Here is a 22,894-nt window from a genome sequence, read left to right on the forward strand (position 1 = left end):
GTTATGACATATAATTTTTACATTCATTGATGTTATTAGGTGCCCATGCAATGTGTATCTTCATTCTACTTCTTTTCCTTTCCCTCGCATTCATTTCTCACCCATATTCTCCTGAACCCCTTTCCATTTGCAAGAGATTTACCCCTTTTTGCCTTCTATCCATCTTTTATTGTACTTTCTGCTTATACTTTGCCTTACTCAAAAGAGAGTTACTAAATGTTTAAGCTTATGTGTCTGATTCATTTCACTCAACATTATATTTTCCAGGTACATCAATTTTCCAACAAGTGTCTCAAATTTGTCTTTCTTTACAGATGAGTACTCTTCTATTATGTATAGACACCATATTTTCTTTATCTAATTTCCTGTTGATAGGTGTACAGGCCACTTGCAAGATTTAGCTGTTATTAATTGCCTTATACATATCACCATAGTATGATGCCTTTAGCTCTAAAAAGGGTATTACTGTCATGGAAATTACATTTTTGACAAATGATTTGCATCAAGTACAGGCATAGGTCTACACAGTCACTGCAAGTGGCTCAGCAAGGTTGAAGCTACCTTGGGGTGCATCTTAACCGTAACAGTCACTAGGTCAGGTCTTTATCTGCACCTCCTCCCCCTCCTGTGGATTGAGCTCCTGAGGTCAAAATTGTGTCATATTATTCTCTGAGGCTTCAGCAACAAGCAAAGTGCATGGTTCATGATTGGGAATCCAGGTTTCTTGAACAAATAAAGGGGGAAAATAAGCTAGTAAACCCACAGTCTAAGTCTTAGATACACTAAGTGCTGAAATTTCATAATAATTCTAAAAATGCTATTTGTAAGCATTTCCCAGTCACTTCAGTTAGCTTTTATTATTTCACTAAGAGAGAAAAAGATCATTATATGAAATGTATTTTCCTTTTATAGGCATTTGTGGAGTGTAATGAACAAGTTATGGTAACTAGTTTCATGGCTCTTGAGTTCTCTTCCTATAAAATGGCTTCCACCCACTAAGCCACTGAAACGCCTCTGTCTGAAATCACAAATTACCTCAACCTGCACACAGAGCACCTATTTCAGTATTTGTCTTACTGAACTCAACTTATGACTTCATTTATAGTGCATCTGCTTTTTAGAATGTCAACACACACACACACACACACACACACACACACACACACACACCATCACCGCCACCGCCACCGCCACTGCCACTGCCACTGCCACTGCCACTGCCACCACCACCACCACCACTCTTCTGGGTCTCATACCTACGTAACTCCAATTCATTCACCATTAAGCTTTCACACCTGGGACACTGCCTCCTCCAGGCAGGTACTTCTCCCCTGCCCTTAGTCTCTTGCTATAATATAATGTTGTCATTGAATTTACCTTGTAATCTGGAATGTAGTAGTTATATTTTTATGCCTGACTACAAAAGAATCAAGAATGATTGGGTTTTGTGCATTTTAGCATCTCTTATATGTATCAGAGTCTTTGATAGGTAATCAATATATTGGTATTCTCATTGCAAACAAAGCAATAAAAATTTAGGACATCAAACTGCTTGTTCTTGTGACAAAGTAATTTTTGTTGCATGAAATAATAGAATTATTAGTTTCTACCAACCATCCAGGCATCATGACCAAAAAACAGATTGCTGTGATTGGAGCTGGAATTAGTGGACTGGGTGCCATCAAGTGCTGCTTAGATGAAGAATTGGAGCCCATCTGCTTTGAAAGAAGTAATGATATTGGAGGACTGTGGAGATTTCAAGTAAGTTTGGGTTTTATTTGATTTTAAGCTTGCCATTTCTTGAACTAGTTGTAACAAGTTGGATAAAAGTTTCCTTGATGCAACATAGAGCTCATCATGTCTTAAGAATCATTTAATGACCCTAATCTTCTTGCTTATGTTAGTGATTGAGCAAATATGCCCATTTCAATCAGTCATGAAATTTATGAGTCTACTCAAGGTGCCAGAAATTGCTTATGATCCTCAGAATTATCAGAAAGGGATGGTGTTTGAAGAATATCTCAGCTGCTCTGATGATTTTGTGTACAAGGTTGAAGAGGTCACAGACTTTGGCAGTAGGGCAGGCTGTCCATTGCTGGGCTTCTATCACACAATTTGATATTCTTTTTGTGTTCATTCTGTATGTCATCCTTTCTTGTCTACCACAGGGCAATGATCCCTCCCCCTAGCTCTTGCTTGCAAGAGACATTTTGCTGTAAAGATTTTGAGGTCGATGCTAAACGTCACATAGGTTCAAGCTCCTCATGCTCCCTTCCAGTGCTTTGTTCTGCTGTATTTGGAAGTACTCTTGAAATCCAGGATTTCTGATCAATATTTTCCAGTTCTGATAATCATAGAGAACCACTCTTCCCACCATCTGTGTTTGGCACTCTACAGATGTTCACTTATAGGCCAATCTGTTGATCCTGGCTCTTGTCTTGACCCAAGACGTGCCCACCGCAAGAATATGAGACCTCTTCATACTACGGAGTTTGGTCTTGCTGGCAGAAAATTGATATAACTGTCCTATAGGGACATACATCTCTGGAGTCAACTAGTGCCCAAGGAATGCTCCTAATTGCCCTCAGACCCTCTAATACAGTGATATTATCACTCAAGCATCTCTCTGCAATCTACTGGTTTTCTATGTACTGTTTTGATACTTCATTCTAAATATTCTTTTTGCTTCTTTAATTCAAGAGTTCTTTCACTTATTCAACAAATATTTTTGAGTACTCACTATATGAAAGGCATTTTTAGATACAAGGGAATAATTAATAAATTTGAATACAAAAATTTTAGCCCTTAGTGAAATAACTCAAACACACAAGCTTAAAAATCATGATTTCTCTTATATGAAAAACTTCACACACACGCACATGTACACACACATGAAGCATGTATCTATATAATGCTTCATATATAATGTGTCATACATATTATGAAATAAAATTTAAATAATAGGGGAAAAGTATATAGAAATCTCTGGTATAGGCAAAGACTTTACGGATAAAACCCAGATTGTACAAGAACTATCACAAAGAAGCAACAACTGGTATCTCATCTTATTAAAAAGCTATTACACAGCAAGAGAAACCACCAACAGAGTGAAGAGACCTATAATGTGATCAAAAATATTTGCAAGATGTTCCTCACACAAAAATATTACTATTGGGACCATGTAAAGAACTGAAATAATTGGACCTCCGAAACTTAAAGACCCAGGCAGAAAATGGGCATCTGAGATGAATATACATTTCTCAGATGAAGAAATACAAACAGCAAATAAATATATGAAAAAAATGTTCAATATAACTCATCATTCAAGAGATTCAAATTAAAACAACACTGCACTTGCATCTCACTCCAGAAAGAATGACTATCATCAAGAAATCAACCAAAAATAAATGCTGGTGGGGAAAAAAGAGCCCTTCTCTGCTGTGGGTGGAAGTGCAGGCTGGGGCAAACACTGTGGAAAACAGTGTGGAGATTCCTCAATAAACTAGGATTGAAGGTCTCATTCAACCTAAAAAAATCTACTGGAAGATAATTTAGAATTACACTGATCTGTGGATAAACTTCACAAAAATTAAAATCTTAATACAGAGTGATCTTAGATTATGTGAAACTACATACTCACAGTTTGTCACTTAGTTTTTAGTGTAGAAGTTTTGTATATCTTTCATTAAATGTTCCTAGATACTCGATGTTTTTATGCTATAATAACTGGTGGCCATCACAAAAGTTTCATTTTTAATTTGTACTAGTGTATGAAACAATTATTTAAATGTTATCCTTGTATCCAGACATCTTGCTAAGTTAGCTAATGTTTTATAAGTAAATTTATTTTTATTTGTTATGTTGTTATGTACATGACCAAGAATTCTTAATGATGTGTCCTTTTTCCCCAATATTTGTACTTTTGCATTTTTATTTTTCTCCTTTTTGCATTAGCCAAGGCCTCTAGAATAATGTTAAGAAAAAATATAGAATAATGCTAAATAAAAGTAATGGTAGAAGATAATTCTTCTACCTTCCCTCAAAAGTATAGAATGATTGTTCTCCTTCCCTGTCTCAGGGAGAAAAAGATCAATATTTTAGTGGTGAATATAATAATGTCAATGATTTTTATAGATTAAAAGAAGTTATCATCTCTATGTAGAATTTCTTTAAGCTCAGGGACATGGTTTATTTTATCAAATAATTATGTTACAATTATTTTCAACATTACCGAATCTTGTCAGATGCTTTTTCTGTTTATTCTGTTCATTCAATGTATATCTCACTGACTAATAAGCAAAGTTTTGTTCCTAGAGAAATTCCTATGTGTTCTATTTTAAATATTTTACTGTTTGCTAGGTTAGATCCACATTTTTGCTGGTATTTCCATAATGCTAATAGGTTCAATTTACTAATATCATTGTATATGTTTATTGCCTCATTGTAGTTTAAGTTTTTCCTTATATGATATCTATGTGAGATTTTTCTAACTTAAGATTATGAAATGAATTGAAAGGTATCTCTTGCTTTTCTAGTTCCTTAAAGAATTCATGTAAGATTACATTCTTTTTTCAAATGTTCAGAAGAATCCATCTGTGAAGTTGTCTGAAGAATTCATCTGCGAAGTCTCTTTGTAAAATTCTTAATGACAAGTTCAACAGGCATAGTTTTTAAAAAATTTAACTGGCATGGATATGGGGCTTTTAAATTTTTCTTTTTTTCCTGTCAAAATGGTTATGTATTCTTTTGCAAGGAATTTGCCTTTGTCCAAATTGACAGTTTATGGGAATTGTTTATAATATCGTCAATTAGTCTTTTTATTATCTATGATCCTATAATGATGTTCTCATTTTGTTCCTGATATTGATAATTTATACCTCCTCTTTCTTCTTCTTCTCCTTCTTCTCTCCTCATTCTCCCCTCCTTCCTTCTTCTCATTTTCCTCTCCTCCTCCTTCTTGTCAGTTTTGCCAGGGGTTTATCGACACTATGAACTGTCTCAAAATCAAAGTTGGTGCATCTTTCATGTCATGCATTTTTTATTTCGTTATTTTGTTTGTATTCATTATTTGCTCATGTTGGCTAATTTTTAAATAATTGGGGTATTTTGGGGTATATACATCTTATTGATTTCAAATTTAATTCTACTCTTATTGGGAAAAAAATTCTCTGATTTTAGTCTTTTGGAATTTGCTTAGACTTTTTAACAGGACCCCATAATACCTACACTGAAAATACACCTCAAATAACGCAATCTAGACTTGCAGCATGCTTTACCTATATACATCCACTAGGCTCAGTTGTTTGAGTTCTTTAATATTCTGGGTCCTTACCAGCTTTCGTTCTATTGTCCTATCAGTTACATACTTGGGTGAGTTAAATTCTTCAGGTAAGAATTTGACTATTTCTCCTTTTAATTCTGATCATTTTTATTTAATATTTTGAAACTATGCTACTAGCTATCTTTCAATTTAAGATTTTTATCTTTCTGTAGGATTGATCTTTATATTATAATCTTTCCCTCATTATCTCTAATTTTTCTGTAATACCTACCTTGTTTGCTAGTAACAGAATAACTACACTTGCCTTTTGATTGATGTTTTCACGTTATATCTAACTTTGTCTCTTATAACTAGCATAAAAATAGTGTTTGCTTAGAATTTCATGGGTTTTTTTGGCTTGTTTGAAATAATAACTAAAGTGCTTACATGTAATGTTATATAAATATATAAAGCTTTAATGTATGATCTTTTATATTTTTTCATCTTTATTATTTCCATTCCTTATTTCCTTTCATTTAGATTCACTTCTGTATATTTTACTTTTCTCTTTTTCTTGTATGTTGCATAACCAGATCACATTCTCAGACTATTATTAATAGTCACCCTTAAAATTTCAAAGTAATCCTGACATTATTGCTTTTTACTTCATGTTTGTATTTTTACCACTTTCTGAACGAATCAGAGCTGTCACAATTTACCTCCATTTTTCCATTACAATGTTTGTGTTATGTGATTGAATTCTCAAATACATTATAAACCCACAAAATATTCTTATTATTATCATTATTATCTTATGTTTTCCTTTTGGTTTTTATATTTATGCATTAGGTTGCTACAGGGTCTCACTACACAGCTCAGACTCATTGCAATCCTCCTGTTTTCAGCCTCCCCAACACTGGGATTACAGGCATGCACCACCATGCCTGGACTCTGTGGCCAGCTCAGCCCACCCTGGGGGCAAGGGTGGCATAGCACATGGTGCCAGGGATCGAACCGCGGTCCCTGAGCTTGCCTAAGCTTGCCCAAGCAGGCGCTTTAGTCCACTGAACTATCTTGCCAGCCTCTGTTATCAATTTTATTTAAACTGTCAATATTTTGGCAGTGATCAATTTTTGTTCCTTCTTATATTTACATGTCTGAAGATGTGTTTCACTTCCACCTTTGAGGGATATTTTTATTTGGCATAGATACCCAAATGAATATTTTTATTTTACCATTTTAAAGACATTAAACACTTGCTTCTGACTTCCCTCCTTCTTTTTTTAATTTTAACCAAAGATCGAACTCAGGACCTTATATTTGTCAGTCAGACACTTAAGCCTCTGAGCTATTTCTCAGGCCCCTGGGCTACTTCCCTGATCTCTCTCCCTCTTATTTAGAAGATAAATGAGTCTCATTGTTAAGTCCATGTAACTATTTTCTCTAACAGGTGGAGAAAATAAAAGTCAATGTACTGTTTACTTATAACAGACCTCACTTTTCTCCCTAAAATATTTTATTTTGATTTTTTTGTAATTATAAATTTTATTACATTAAGAGAGATTTTTCCCCTGCAGAAAAATTCCTCAGAGAAAATGCCCAGTATTTACAAATCTGTGACCATCAATACTTCCAAGGAGATGATGTGCTTCAGTGATTTTCCCATTCCAGATCATTTTCCTAACTACATGCACAACTCCAAACTCATGGAGTACCTTCGGATGTATGCCAAGCACTTTGACCTCCTGAAATATATTCACTTTAAGGTAAAATAGAAGTGAAATATTGCATAGAAAGTGTGTGTGTGTGTGTGTGTGTGTGTGTGTGTGTGTGTGTACTATAATCAGAGGAAAAAGTCATTGGTGAGATTTCACCCTAGAAACTCAGGACTTATAATGAAATAACATTTTGAAGATTTCACTTGGATGTGAAATTGGAGACATTTGCTCATCAGAATCTAGTTTGACAGTGTTTCAGTGTGGCATGGCAAGGGTCCATTCTTAAGGCCTTATAATCAAAATGTTTAAGAACTTTTAAAAATGGCAGTAGTAATTGAGCCAGGGGATACAGCTGGTGGAACAGAATCCAAGCTTATATAAGCAACTGGAAGAAGGTGATTTTGGATCCACTCAATCTCCACAGTCTATTTACCTCTACCACCCATAATGCACAGATGTAAAATCCATGTCTATATTGAGGATAGAATATTCATTCTTCTCTGAAAGGCAAAAACCAACCCTACAGAAAATGGACAGACCTGTGCCCAGATATGAAAAACATAAGTAATGCTGTTTTTCATACTCAAGTCTCCCTGCATTGAGAATTTCATTGCTATAGCTTAAGTCACGCCTCTGACATTTCATAATTCTCAACTGCTCCCATTTGTAGGACAATTAGATTTTCAATGAAATGCTCATAATACCTTGATAATGCTTCCCACAGAAACATCACTATTGGGTGGGTACCAGGGAGCCAGAACCACAGTACTGCGAATTGATCAAATCATTCCTTCTATTTAGATTTATGGGGTCTTGGAAGGTAAGAAGTGAACCAGAGGATTTCAGGAGTGAGTCACTTATCTTTGTGCCCTGCCTTGCAGACAAAAGTACAAAGTGTGAGGAAGCGTGCAGATTTCTCCATCAGTGGACAATGGGATGTTGTTGTGGAGACTGAGGGGAAACAAGAGGCCTTCGTCTTTGATGGGATCTTGGTCTGCAGTGGGCACCACACAGACCCCTATTTACCACTTAGATCCTTCCCAGGTATGTTACTAAAAGTCTATTGTGTAGAAAATTACTTTCCAGGTAACTTGCAGAGCAAAATAATTGATCATAAATCTTCTCAAATCTCAGTAACACTCTACAACAAAAACTATTTAACATTTATGTTAACAGAACAACATAATGCACAGCAGTACTGAAACAGGCAATTATGAAAATTTCATCTGTCTTACAGTGTATAACATATAACAAAAATTAGTCCACATTCAAACAACCTTAATTTTGTACAAATTCGTCTGATCTCACTTCCTTCCAGAAAAAGTAAATTAATAAATAAAAGACAAATGATAAGCAAAACAAGCTAAGTAGGTGGCAAACCCACAAACTTAGAAATCTTAGACCAAGGGAAAAGATCTCTACTAATGCTTATTTATCATGAACTTTCATTGGTTTATAAAACCAAACTAGCTGGTCATTGCTCCCTGAGGTGGCATCCACCTCAGAGGTGATTGCGTTAGTCCCCACCCACAGGCTCACCTAAACCCTTTCCTCTTGTACTTATTCCATGACCTTCTGTTTCCACCAATCCTGTCAGGAGTCAGTTAGGAAATACTTGAAATCTCAGTGCCTTTCCATGATGCCTACCTATCAGGTTATCACGAGAAACTCTGAGTAGTGAACTCTACACAATAATTAGAAGAGTACTGGATAGAAATCAAGGGCTTTAAGTTTGAATTTTGGTTGTCCAACTGACTAATTGAATTATGGGTAACTAATGCCTAACCTTTCTGTGTCTACACAACAATACAAACACATGTGATTTGGAAGGGCTGGACCTTCTGAATGCTAAAATGCAATATGCTCTGGAAATCATGTATAATTAAGGTATAACCTATAGATTACATAATGAACTGTTGCATATTGATCTGCTTCTTCTTTACTTGCTTTTTGGCTGAGAGACCCTGTCATGTGCTTGTGTGTATCTGGAGAGCTTTACAGGGAGAGTAACATAAACACATTCAAAGTGGTACAAGGTCTGGGAATGCCAGACACTGACTGGGGACATCAGGCACTTTGAAGTCAGAGGAAATGTCAAAATAAAGAAGAGCTCCACATAGAGAACATTTAAATCAGTGCTTTCCTGCTTCATGATTTTGATTCAGACTGTGCAGCATAATGTAATGATAGAAAAAAAAATAGTCATTGTTATAAAACTTCCACTTTGGATAGATTCAAGACTATCTGCTACCTAACAAATAATGTATACGGTAAATGGTCTATATTTAGAATCCATAGACACCAATTCTCCATTTATTCCCCTTTCCCCAAGATCTGTGAAACATAAAATAACGTTTTGAGGGCAAAGTGTGATACCAAGTGCCTGAGATGCCACATCTTGCCTTGCAGATCATTCAGAATACAACTTTCTTCTGTGTGCTGATTATTCAGTAAAACTTCTCCTTCTAATGAGAAATTATTTTCTATCTCAACAGGCATTGAGAAGTTTGAAGGATGTTATTTCCACAGTCGAGATTACAAAAGTCCAGAGGACTTTGTAGGGAAAAGAATCATAGTGGTCGGCATTGGGAACTCTGGAGTGGACATTGCGGTAGAGCTCAGCCGGGTGGCCGAACAGGTCTGTTTACTTTCAACAATCTCACCAGTGCAAACCTATGCATCGTGTATGACACATGGAATTTGGATTTGATTGTGAACAGCCAAAGAAGACAGAGAAATCTATAGGAAATTATGGTCTCAGGCATTTAAATTAAGCTGATAAGAAGAAACACAAAGTCAATTTCTCATATTCATGATGTACATGTAAAGGAATTTCTATTAATTGAGCTAAGTGAGTAAAATGCTAGTTTGAGATTCCTCAGAAAATCAAATACAGACTCTAAGAAATGCGATATTACTTCTATTGGACTTAAAGCTATTAGATTTCCCTTCTAGATGTCTTCCCAGAAGAGTTAAAAACCTCATATTACAGCGATATATGTATACCTGTATTTATAGCAGCATAATTTATAACTGAATCCTGAAAGCAGCTTACACAACCATCAGCAGATGAATGGATAAAGAAAGTGTGATATTCATACATAGTGGAGGCTGCTATAAAGAAGGATAAATTTCATTTTTAGGAAAATGGACGCATTTTGAGAAAATGATGTTAACTGAAATGAATCAGACATAACAAGCTTAAGTGTCCCATGGTTTCTCTTATATGAGAATCCCAAAGCATAAACAAATGAAAGAGCAAAATTAAAGGTAGATAATGGAAAGCAGAAAAACAGGTATTTTGCAAATGGAAAGAGTATGAAGAGATTTGGGGGAATGAAAAAAATAAGATGTGTTCTGAACAGGTACCAACTCTCCATAATGAATGTAATCATTATGTTCTGAAAATAGAAATAGAAAAGCTGGCATAGATGATGGAAAGTATTAGATAATTAATGACTTTTTTTCACCACCACAACAGCACATTTATTCTGAACTAGACTTCAAATAGCCACAAAGCTATATTGAGGTCTGTGAATATTTTTAAAACACTACTTCAAAGACATACAGAAAAATGAGTGAAATTTTCTGGTTTCCATTCATGAATTCGGTGTCATACAGGGAGTCTTTCTCTGGAGATAAGTGGACTCCACAAAACACAGCCTGTGACACAGCATCTTACCTCTGACTCTCAGTAGCAAAAACTCTTAAAAATGTGTAATGAGAAATGTGTGCATAAAAGAACATCACCTAAAAGGCTCTTTTCTCCCTGTTTTGCTCTGTCTCCCTCAGGTATTCCTCAGCACTAGACGAGGAGCATGGATCTTGCACCGTGTTTGGGAGAATGGATACCCCATGGATAGTTCATTTTTCACACGGTTCAATTCTTTTCTCCAGAAAGTATTAACAACAGCTGTAATCAATAACTACCTAGAAAAGACAGTGAACTCAAGATTCAACCACGCACACTATGGGCTGCAGCCACAGCACAGGTGATGACCACATGACTCGTGTGTAGCTGTGAACAAGACTATGAGGGGGTTCACCTTAGAAACAACTGAACTTCTAGTAGTCCACATGCATTTTGGTCAGTGACTCTCACCATTCACAAACACCAAACACTAATAATGCACACACTGTGCATTACAGAACATAGATGTGAGCTTGCTTCTTGATGCCACCTACACATCACTCATTCAGCCATCACTTAAATTTTGTGATGTTCTGACAACAAAAATAAGCAATACACTGCTGTCCACTTCAAGCAGGCTTTCAGTCTAGAAGAAAGACAATGAAAAGCATGGAAACAGGTCAGAACAGGGCAAGGTGACAGGGGCTATGACAGATGCCAGGGTGGGGTACACTGTGGCCTGAGAAGGATATCCTCGGTTCAGCTGAGTTTGGGCAGAAACGTCAGAGTCCCTAGAGAAGAGAACACAGCTGAGGGCTGCTCCTCTGTGACTTCAGCTTTGTCCCAGGGAAGTTTCTTAGTTCAGAAAACTTCTGCAGCTTTTGGCACAAAAAGCAAAAGAGGGATCGGTGGGAAACAGAGTTGAGAAAAGATTAAACACAGAATGAAGAAATAATATTTAAATTAATAAAGGCCCCAGGAGTCATCTGTGAGGAACCTAATCCCCAAAGCCATATGTTAATAACTTTGGAGGTGGAGCATGTAATTAGCATTAGATGGCATTTTGAGGTGTGCCATCCATGCTGGGTTAGTGGATTCATAAGAAGTGGAAACGCAACCTATCTCCATCCCTCATAGCCATTCCAGGACCCTATGCCATTCCAGGACACCAGAATGTCCTCATTGATCAAAAGCCTTCTCAACTGTGGCTTCCCCACCTCAGACCTCCTGAACAAAGAGCTGGATACATAAACCTTTATTGCTTTATAAACCACACACTCTGAGATATTGTTACAGCAGTAGGGCACAGACTGGGATAAAAAAAAATGTTATTTTTTTCTTGTATGGATAAAAAATGCTCCACATCGCTAGCCATTCATGAAATGCAAATTAAAACCACATGGAGATATCATCTCACCCCAGAAAGAATGGCTATCATAAAGAAATCACCCAACAACAAATGTTGGAGAGGCTGTGGGGAAAAAGGAACCCTTCTCCACTGCTGCTGGAATGGAGACTGGTGCAACCATTATGGAAATCAGTATGGAGACTCCTTAGAAAAGTTGGTCTGGAAATCCCTTTTAAATCAGCTATTCCTCTACTGGGAATTTTCCCAGAGGATCTGAAAACATCATATCATAGGGATATATGTGTGCTTATGTTTATAGCAGCACAATTTGTGATAGCCAAATCTTGGAAACAACCAAGATGCCCATCCCCTGAGGAATGGTTGAGAAAGATGTGGTATTTTTACACAATGGAGTATTATTCAGCTATTAAGAATGATAAACTGCAAGCCTTTATATTGAAGTGGATGCCACTTGAACATATACTCATAAGTGAAATAAACCAGACACACATGTGTAAATATCGTATAGTCTCCCTAGTATAAGAACTCTAAATCAACTTTGAAAAGAGAAATGCCTCAAATGTGAATGAGACCAAATGATGGGGCATTAACTGAGTGACCCACTAAAAGTGTTTAATAAGCTTTTTCTGTGCTATGCGTGTACAACATTTTTGTGTTCAGTGGAGAAGGATAAATAATAAGATGTTACAGAATCATGTAAATGCTGAGGGACATGAATGAAATGCATGATACAGAGCATCTGGAGGCAGAAGGCAGCTGCCTAACCTGGTAGCATGGACAACAAGACCATTTTCTATTAGTGAGGCTGAAAATAAGATTTAAAGAGCAAGAGGGAGCCCACAGTGAAGAGGCAGAAGGAAAAGGTACAAGTGGCAAATGGCACAATATGCAAATGCACAACTTTGAGCTAGGAAGGGAATCAATGTGATCAGAAAAAAATCAGTGAAGCGGGAAGAGAGTGAGGGGACTACAGAAGCCTAATTGCGTGCTCTTGGACCTTGAGACCCAGGTTTATCTAGCTGTCTTTTTTTGGGCTATTGTATAGGCTTAGAGTATGCTGTATGCTTTGATATCTATCTATCCATCCATCTATCCATCATCTATCTATCTATCTATCTATCTATCTATCTATCTATCTATCTACCTACCTACCTACCTACCTACCTACCTACCTACTTACCTACCTGTGTTTTTTGTTTTTTTTGAGGGGGGGTGTTTTGGGTTTTTTGTATTTTAGGGAAGGGTCTCCAGGGTGTTCAGGGTCTCACTACTAAATCAGACTCGTAGTGATCTGCCTGTTTACAGCCTCCCAAGGGCTGGGATTACAGGCTCGTGTCACCATGCCCAGTCTCAATTGCATTCTCCGCGTGCCCTGGGGATGGGACCAACAAGGCACTGGGGGCGGGGCCGGCACTGGCATAAATGGTTTTACAATCAGGCAAATGAACATTTTCACCATCCCATAGTAACCCATATTGTGTATCTGGAACAAAAGCATATGGAAATTATTTTTTTGGTTGTGAAAATCCCTCATACACTGCAGTACAATGTAATGCAATATAGTATTATTAGCTATGGTATTCATGTGGATGTTAGACCTCAACACATTTTCATTCTACATATCTGTAACTTTGTATTCTTTGATCCAAATCTATTTTCTTTCTTATTCCTCAATCCCTGCTAACAACTGTTTTATTTTCTATCTCTGTGTATGCAACATTTTTTAAAAAAATATTCCACATATAGGTGGGATAATTCAGCATTTTTCTTCTCATTTTTATGTATTTGGTACAGGGTCTACAGGATCTACAGGGTCTCACTTCATAGATCAGACTCAGTTATTCTATTTTTAGCCTCCTAAGCACCGGAATTACAGGCGTGTGCCACCACGCCCAGTCTCAAACTTGTCTCAGCGTGACCCAGGGGCAGGCCCAGCACAGCATACCGGGGATTGAACTCCAGCCTCTGCACTCTGCCTAAGCAGGCACTTTAGTGACTCCCTACTTTTCTTTCTGTGTCTAGCTCACTTTATTATCCTCCAACTCATCCATGTTTCGGGAAATGACAAGGTCTTCTTTATTAAGATAGATAGATAGATAGATAGATAGATAGATAGATAGATAGACAGACAGACAGACAGACAGACAGACAGAGATAGAGATACATATTTGTTGGTGGATAGGATACTAGAGTCTTTTCTAAATTTTATCTAGTGTGAATAATGCTTCACTGAGAACAGCAATGACCTTTCTCATGACCTTTTCAAGGTCATGATTTCATTTCTTTTGGGTAAGTACTTAGAAAAAGGATTCCTAGGTCATATGGTAATTGCATTTCTACTTCCTTAAGAAATCTCCATACACTTTTCCAAAGTGTCTATATCAAGCCACAATTTTCACTAGCAAAGCACATGAACAACTTTCTCTGTGATCTTGGTACTGCTTGTTATCTCCTGCCTATTCAATAATAGCCACCCTAACAGGAATGCTGTAATATTTTACAGAATCTGGGGTTGCATTAGTGATGTTGGGCACTCTTCACACAGAACTGAGGGTAATAAATTATTGAGAATTTTAAGCATGAGAAGATCATGGTGTGATGAACAGTTTTGAAGGAGCCTACAGGTTTCTATGTGGAAAGTGGAAAGCTTGACGATCAGAGATTGGACTCAAAGCAGGTAGTGGCCTGGAAGACTGATTGTATTGTCTTGGATTAGATGACAGGAGTAAAGTCAAGGGATAGATTCAGGCTGGGCTTTGAGAATGAAACTTACAATTCTTTGCTAATGGATTGAATATGAAAGGAAAATGAAAGAAATAAAGGAATCAGGAATTCTCAGAAGTTTTACTTGAATTAATGGATTGATAGTCATTTGCTGTGGTGGAGATGAGAACAACCCCAAGAAGGATCAGGCTTGGAGGTGAAAACAGAGAATTCCATCTGGTTTGAGATGCCTATGAGGCAGTCAAATGGAGATAAATTGCAGCATGCAGTTGACTATGTGGGTCTGGAACTTAAAGGAGAAACCTAGTCTAGAGAAATAAATTAGGAGGGATAAAGTACATTGGAAAGAATAACTTCACTAGTTTTACGTAAGCACAATCTTACTACTGTTGCAATCAATTCTTTAGGATGCTTGCTTAAAAGGAAAACACAGAATGGAAGATTCTGGAGACAGAATAATGTGTATATCTTTCCTTTTCCTTCTGTTAACAATTGCACATTTATCCCTTGAGGAAAAAAACCAACAGGGGTCCATTAAGGCTTTGATCTCTGTCAGCTTTTCTTCCTCATGGAGCAGGTGAGGGACTGAACACCACCTTCAGGAACCTCCAAGGTAAGAATGTGGCAGATCTCGGGAAATGTTTTTTGAGAAATTCTTTGGTGAAAGCCAACATCAACCCTTCATGAAGAGTGCCTGGCCTAGCAATGATGAGATTGAGAAAAAGTTAATAAGAATGAGCCAGCCTGAGGTCCTGAGAGGCCCAGGAAGGAGGGGTAAGAGAGACATTTTCAGGTACCAGCAAGAGAATGGCTATTTCTGGCTTCTGTATCTCACCCTATAAGGCTGGTTTACATCTTGTAGCATATACAGAACAACTACCATGAGGATATATTGTAACCAGGTAGCAGCCCTCATGAGCTGTCAAAATAGAGTACCACTCAACATAAATGAACTAGCATACATAGAGTCATGAAGTAGGAAAACATGCCTAGCTAAATAAGTCAGAAAGAGAGGTTAGCTGTACAAAAATACAAAGAGATCTTACGGCCATTCAAGGGACACACAAAATGTTCTTTGGAGCTGAAAAACGTCATTTTCCAATTAAAGGAAACAGTAGAGAGGTTGAAAGGAAAATGAAGGCTACAAGATGAAGAGAAATTGGAAAAGACAGATATGACATAATATTTAAATAAATAGTAGAAATATTTTAGATTGGAAAAGGCCTACCAAGCTCCAGGATGGGCTGTCCCAGACATGCAGCAAACAGACACACTCCTGTGTCATATTTTCTGTGGAGTCTATTGGCTTCTTGCATGTTTTCTTCTTTGACTTGACTCAGAAATATTATTAATTGTATATTTTCTTCTTTGCCAGCTTAAATCTTAGCCTAATCTTAAATATTCCCAGGCTTCCTATAAGAGGTCTATCTTGTTGCATAAAACACTGAAAAAAACTGGTTTCAACCCTTAACCAAATTCCTTATACCTGCTGTAACTTCCCTAGCCTGACAACTTCACTAGGAACAGACTTACATAGCTTAGGTAGGATGTTTCTTTCTAGTAGATTCAGTGTTTCTGTTTTTATGTTCACATCTTTGATCTGTTTTTATTTTGTCTTAGTACAGAGTGAGAGAAATAGCTCTAGGTTTATTCTTCTACAAACAGATAATCAGTTTTGCCAGCTCAATTTGTTAAAGAGGATGTTTTTTCTCTGGTATATGTCATTGGTCTCTTTGTCAGAAGTCAGATGGCTAAAGATTCCTAGATCTGTTTCTGCATCTTCTATTCCATATGTTTTTATTACTGTAAGTTTATAGCATGACTTTCAGTCTGATTTGTGTTGCTTCCTGCTTTGCTCCTATTGCTGAGGATTGCTTTGACTATTCTGTGTGTCTTAAGGTTCCATATAAATTTTAGAATTGTTTTTGTAGTTCTGTGAAAAATGCTCTTGGCATTTTGATTGGAATTGAATTAACATGTGATTTATGATGACATAGCCATTTTGACCATAGTAGTTCTGCCTATTGAGAAAAGGGGATACCTGTTTGCAGGACATAGTGATTATTTTCTTCTTGGGGAGTTGGTACATACACATAATATCTTAATTCTTTTTTCATCTCTTTCACTTCTCCTCTCTCCCCATCTCTCCCTCCACTCTTGGTCCCATTCCCATTTGCAATATATATGACACAAGCACTTGCCTGGCAAGCACATATCCTGAGTTGGATTCCTGATACCCCACCTCAACAAAAGAGAAATTATGTGATATTTAAGCTTACATATAATTTATTTCACTTAACATTATGGTCTTAAAGTGCATCTGTTTTCTACAAGTAATGGAAATGTATCATTCTATATAGCAGAGTAATACTCTATGTATGTAAATGCCACATTTCCTCTATCCTTTCATCTGTTCCTAGACATGCAGGTCAATTCCCAGATTTAATAATATGAATTATACTGCTACAAATGTGGGTATGTATGCATGTATCATTGTAATGTGATGTCTTTAACTCCTTTTGGGAAGATACCTAGAAGATGAATACCTGGGTCAAATGGGATTTTGGTCTAGATTCTTGAGGAATCTTGATATTGATTTCCTTAGTGATTCTACCAGCTTACATTTCTACATTTCTACCTATAATGTGGATGAGCTTCTTTTCCCCTCAGCCTCACCAGTGTTAGTTATTATTTGATTTTGATGATGGTCATTCTTTCTGCAGTGAGGTAAACTCTCATTACTGCTTTTATTTCTGTTTCTCTAATGGCCAGAATGCTGAATATTTTTTCATGTATTTATTAACCATTTGTATGTCTTCTTCTGTGAAGTATCCATTGACTTCAGTTGCTCTTTTTTGACTAGGTCTTTTATGCAAGGATTTATTTTTTTAGTTCTTTATATAATTTAGATACTAATCATTATTTTGTACTGTAGCACATTAGCTAACACACTTGTAAACACTCAGTAGGCACAGAAGAAATCAGGGAAGAGATTAAACATTTCGTAGAATCAAATGATGTCAGTGTAATATACCAGAATCAACATACCAGACACAACAAAGCAGTCCTAAGAGGGAAGTTGATTACTATAAATTCTCACATTAGAAGAACAGAATAAGGTCAAATAAATAAAGTAATAATGCTCCATAAGGTTCCAGAAAAACAAGAGCAGTCGCAATCGAAATGCAGTTTAAGAAAGTAATTCATGAAGATCAGAATAGAAAATAACTTTTAAAAGATACTTAAAAATACAAAGAATAAATAAATTAAAGAGTGAGCTCATTGTCTAAAAGAACAAAATAGATAAACTTTTAGCTGAATTTACCAAAAGAAGAGAAAAAACTCTCACTTCAATTCAGTTAGAAAGAAAACAGTAAAGTTACCATGGACAGTGCTGAATGCTTTCCCCCTGAGATCAGGTTGTCCACTGTCGCCTGTCCTGTTCAATAGAATACTTCAAACATTAATCAGAGCAATTAGGCAGGAGAGAGAAGTAAAACAGATACATATATGAAAGGAAGAAATCAAATTATTATTTTTTCAGATGACACGATCCTTTATACAGAAGTCCCAAATAGCTATTTTTACAGAAGCTTGTTTGGAAAAGGCAGTCATATGCCATGGTTTTCTCTAATAAGAGTGGCTGTAAGTCCTCTGAGTGAAGTTTTGGGGGGGACTAATGGTTGTAGAGTCGCACTCTACAAACTTATATCTTCACCCTCCCCCTTACATGTACTTAAGGTCTGGAATATGGATCAATGCCTGAGATAGAATTACATAAGGCAACAATTTAGCTGTTTAGCCAATATGTAAGTGGGTTCTTATATGGGATAGTTTATGGCTAATTCTTCTACAGATTTTTTCTACTTTGAACTTGGAGATTGATTTTGCCTACAAATGAAGACTAGATATAAAGTGAGGTGGAGTGTAGGCTAATAATTGGTGACTTGATTTCAACCTGAAGTCATAGTCACACATCATATTTTTTCAATTTTAAGAAATGTAAATACTTTAATAATAAAACAAATAAATGTGTGGGACAGAATACAAGACATACACATGTTTTCCCGGATAAACTATGAGACTTTAAAAATTGTAGAACTGAGGGGGACACTGAAGATTCAGGCTGCATAGCCCTGTCTGCTAATAGAGGAAGATACCAGTTTCAGCACAGATTTACAGGGAAAGGAAAATTCCTGGCTTCTCCTATGCATGCTTTGTTTCTGTATATTTGTTTGCTTAGAATTTTTATTTTTTATATACAGGCCTCTGAGTCAACACCCAACTGTCAGTGATGACTTGCCAAACCACATCATTTCTGGAAAAGTTCAAGTGAAGTGCAATGTGAGGGAGTTCACAGAAACAGATGCTGTTTTTGATGATGGTACTGTGGAGGAGAATATCGATGTTGTTATCTTTGCTACGGGATACAGCTTTTCATTTCCTTTCCTCGACGGTCTGATTGAAGTCACTAACAATGAAGTGTCCCTGTACAAGCTGATGTTTCCTCCCACCTTGACGAAGCCAACGCTAGCTGTCATCGGGCTTATCCAGCCTCTGGGTATCATCCTGCCCATTGCAGAGCTCCAGTCTCGCTGGGCAGTGCGAGTTTTCAAGGGTGTGTAGAGTCAACCTGCAAAAAGGCCAAACAGTTCACCTGCAGTTGTTTCCTCTGACACTTGTTTCTTCCTTTTATCGAAATATACCCCTCTCTTTCCAAGGAATTCTGTCAGACTCTGGATTTTCTCTTCTAGGTCTGAGCACATTACCTTCAGTGAAGAATATGATGTCCGATATCACCCAGAGGAAAGGAGCTATGGAAAAACGGTACACAAAAAATTAGTAATAGCTTGGTTGAGGATCTCTATGGGGAAAGGTCATGGGATTGCTAATTTGTGATTCCAAATTGAAACTCCACCTTATGAATCATATTTTTCCATTTCTTACACTATATTCATAATATAGTGAATTTTTTCACATAGAAAAAAAAAACAAGTGTGGGGCCCAGGAGATGGCTCAGTAGAATAAACACTTGCCTGGCAAGCTCAAGGGCCTGAGTTCAATCCCCGGTTCCGCAAAAAAAAAAAAAAAAAAAAAAAGTGAAAAACATTCTCCTAACTCAGTTCTCCAACAAATAATCATATTTATTCTCTATTCCTTACATTCCTCCTATTAAATCTAAAGTTGTGCCATCCACCTCTACCTCAGTCATGCTTCCCCTAGAATTTTCCTTGAATCTAGGAAGCTTACAGCAATCAACTGCCCTCTTAGGACTGCTTTGTTGTGTCTCATATGTTGATTCTGGTATATTACACTGACATCATTTGATTCTACGAAATGTTTAATCTCTTCCCTGATTTCTTCTGTGCCTACTGAGTGTTCACAAGTGTGTTAGCTAATGTGCTACAGCATAAAATAAAGATTATTAGCCTCTACTCCACCTCACATTATATCTAGTCTTCATTTGTAGGCAAAAATCGATCTCCAAGTGTGGAAGTAGCCTCTGATTTGTCACATCATTTTCCTTACTGATGTTCTCAGGCCTAGATCCAAGCACACTTATAGTACAGAGAAGCTATGTTGCTCCATCCTTAGTCTATTCTGTGTAGGGTGCAGGAACCATTGCCTAGGACAGGACCCTGGCTGAGATGGGCTTGAGGTTAAAGAAATCAACTAGCTGCCCTCCGACATCTTGCCATGAGGTCTCAGGCTCTTCACCAGATTTTCACCATTTCATACATTATGTGAATTTTCCCCCTCCTGTCTTGTTACCTTGAATGCCATGTGTCTAAGTCTCATCCATGAGACTATAAATTAGGGAAACAAAAGCTAACAAGGGAGGTGACCAGCAAATAAGGCATTTCTTTGGTTATGTTTCAAAAGCTGACTCTGAAACCGGGGAACACACATGACTGGTCCACTTAACAGATTCAAGAGTAAAGGAATATGCATAGAAAATTCATTCATTGAGTAACATTAAATTTCCTTGTCACACCATTTCACAATTGTAAAGACTTGAATATGCACGTGTCTGTATGAATGAATAAAATGTATTTCCTCATTCTATCAAAACATTCCTCTTGTCCCAGGAAATTACACTGGCACCCCCTGCATTTTCTCTTTTAGGTCTGAGCAGGTTACATGCTGACCCTCCAACTCACAGCGATCCTCCTCCCTCAACCTCCTGACTGCTGTAATTACAAGTGTGCATCACACACCTGGCTGGCTGAGCATTTTTAACCTGATTCTGTACAATGGAGAGCATGTACAGGACAATGGCGGCACTGCTGCTTTTTCTTGTGTAACAGAAAACAGCCTTATATTTTCAGACTTGGCTGCAAACTCTGCACCACATGGAACAAATGCTCAGTTCATATAATAGTGGTGCCAGCTCCTAAAAATACATGAGGGCCTGCGAGATAGCTTCGTGGACTAAGCGCTTGCTTTGGCAACCGCAGGGACCAGGGCACGATCCCCTGTTTCGCATGGCATGCCAGCCCCGCCCCCGAGGCACGCTGAGCCAACCAAGGAGCCCACACGTGGCGGCGCACGTCTGTAATCCCAGTGCTGCGGACGCTGAAAACAGAAGGATCACTACGAGTTCGAGCTGCATTAGTGAGACCCTGTACAAAATACATAAATGACAAAAAAAAAAAAAATCTTCCAAAAACATGCGTTGTCCTTGCCTCACGTTGTATAGCCAATGACACAGGCCATGTTGCCTACACCCTTACTGTACTACAGCTACCATGTTCCTGGGGCTACATTAGCCTTGATATTCCCTCCCCTGGTTGATTTCAAACATGTAGGAAGTCTAAAGGTTAAATTTTCCATTCTGTCTACACAATACATTAGGAAGCATTTAGCTGGATCAATCCTTCCTTGTGAAAAGGAGAATCTGACAGAGTAGGGATCGCTGTAAAGCCCATGCTGTGGCGCAGTGGTTCTCGAGCTCTCTGGAATGAAGGGACTGTAATCATGGACATTTGCTTTTCTTTCTGTACTAACATTGGTGTGGACCGCTCTGAGTCGTGTTGGGTTTATCAACACACCGTCCTAGTTCTCAGTTTCTTCACCTCTAAAGCCAGTGGCAGCTAACTTCCTCCTACCTCAGGGATGATATAAGCCTCTGTCTTCCGTGTTCTGCTGTGAGTTTTCCAACTCCCCTCCTGTGTTTCAGGTACGTGAAGACAGCCCGCCACACAATTCAAGTGGATCACATTGAGTACATGGATGAGATCGCCGCCTTGGTGGGAGTGAAGCCCAACTTGCTGTTCCTCTTTTTCTCAGATCCAAAGCTGGCCATTGAGGTTTTCTTTGGCCCCTGTACCCCATACCAGTACCGCCTGCAGGGCCCAGGCAAGTGGGATGGGGCCAGGAAAGCCATCATGACCCAGAGAGAGAGGATTATCAAGCCCCTGAGAACTCGGGTTGCAAGTGAGGATAGTTGTTCATCTTCATGGCTGCCTTGGATGAAGGTCACACCATTTGTCCTGGCATTTCTGGCTGCTGGCCTACCATACTTTAGATACATTCATCATGTAGAGGGAAAGGAATAAACGAATACTGAGAGGGGGAAGAGAATACATTTCCACTCATCCTCAATTATTACATTGCCATGATTTACTCAGCAATATATGTCTACATTATATAACGTAATTATAACTATTGTAGAAAATGCTTATGTGTATGTTACCAGTAGATCTATTTCTTTAAACACAGGTATGCATCAAGTTCTATGTAATTTAACTTGTGAATTCAAATGAAAGTTCATGATTAAGAGCAACCATATGTAAGGCATAAAAATATTTTTGCCACAAAAGGTGCATCCATTTTGGTTTCCTAAATCAAGATTATCCTTACCAGAATTTCTAAATAAAATTTTACTTTCCAGTGACTATATTTTCCATCCTATCTTTTATTTCTTCAAAGTAATTCTATCAAATTCTCACCCATGGATGAAAGTTTCCATTTACAACAAAAAAGCAAAAAGGTACAGGGCAAAATATATTATATTTTAATGTATTAGAAATACGAAGTATTTCTGCTAAATTATTCTTAAACAGTTGGTTTGAAGAAACAAAGGGAAAGCTGCTGTACAGGAAGCTGACTAAGGCTGTAATATGAAGACTAAGGCTATAATATTTAAGTAACAATCCCAACAGCATGCTAGCTTGCTGACCATCAGAACA

At 37.6% G+C, this 22,894-nt stretch overlaps 1 protein-coding gene across 1 annotated transcript; it reads left to right on the top strand.

The window, feature by feature from the left end:
- Positions 1-1,625: 1,625 nt before the first annotated feature.
- On the top strand, positions 1,626-22,261 carry LOC101568394 (dimethylaniline monooxygenase [N-oxide-forming] 5-like). The gene is made up of 8 exons (XM_004646056.3): positions 1,626-1,761; positions 6,838-7,026; positions 7,860-8,022; positions 9,474-9,616; positions 10,771-10,970; positions 18,968-19,320; positions 19,457-19,529; positions 21,883-22,261. The coding sequence occupies exons 1-8, from the start codon at positions 1,627-1,629 to the stop codon at positions 22,259-22,261; spliced, it is 1,635 nt and encodes a 544-aa protein (XP_004646113.1). The 5' UTR covers position 1,626.
- Positions 22,262-22,894: the final 633 nt, after the last annotated feature.

Source organism: Octodon degus, unplaced genomic scaffold (assembly GCF_000260255.1).
Source record: "Octodon degus isolate 3935 unplaced genomic scaffold, OctDeg1.0 scaffold00250, whole genome shotgun sequence".
In the NCBI taxonomy this organism is placed as follows: Eukaryota; Metazoa; Chordata; class Mammalia; order Rodentia; family Octodontidae; genus Octodon; species Octodon degus.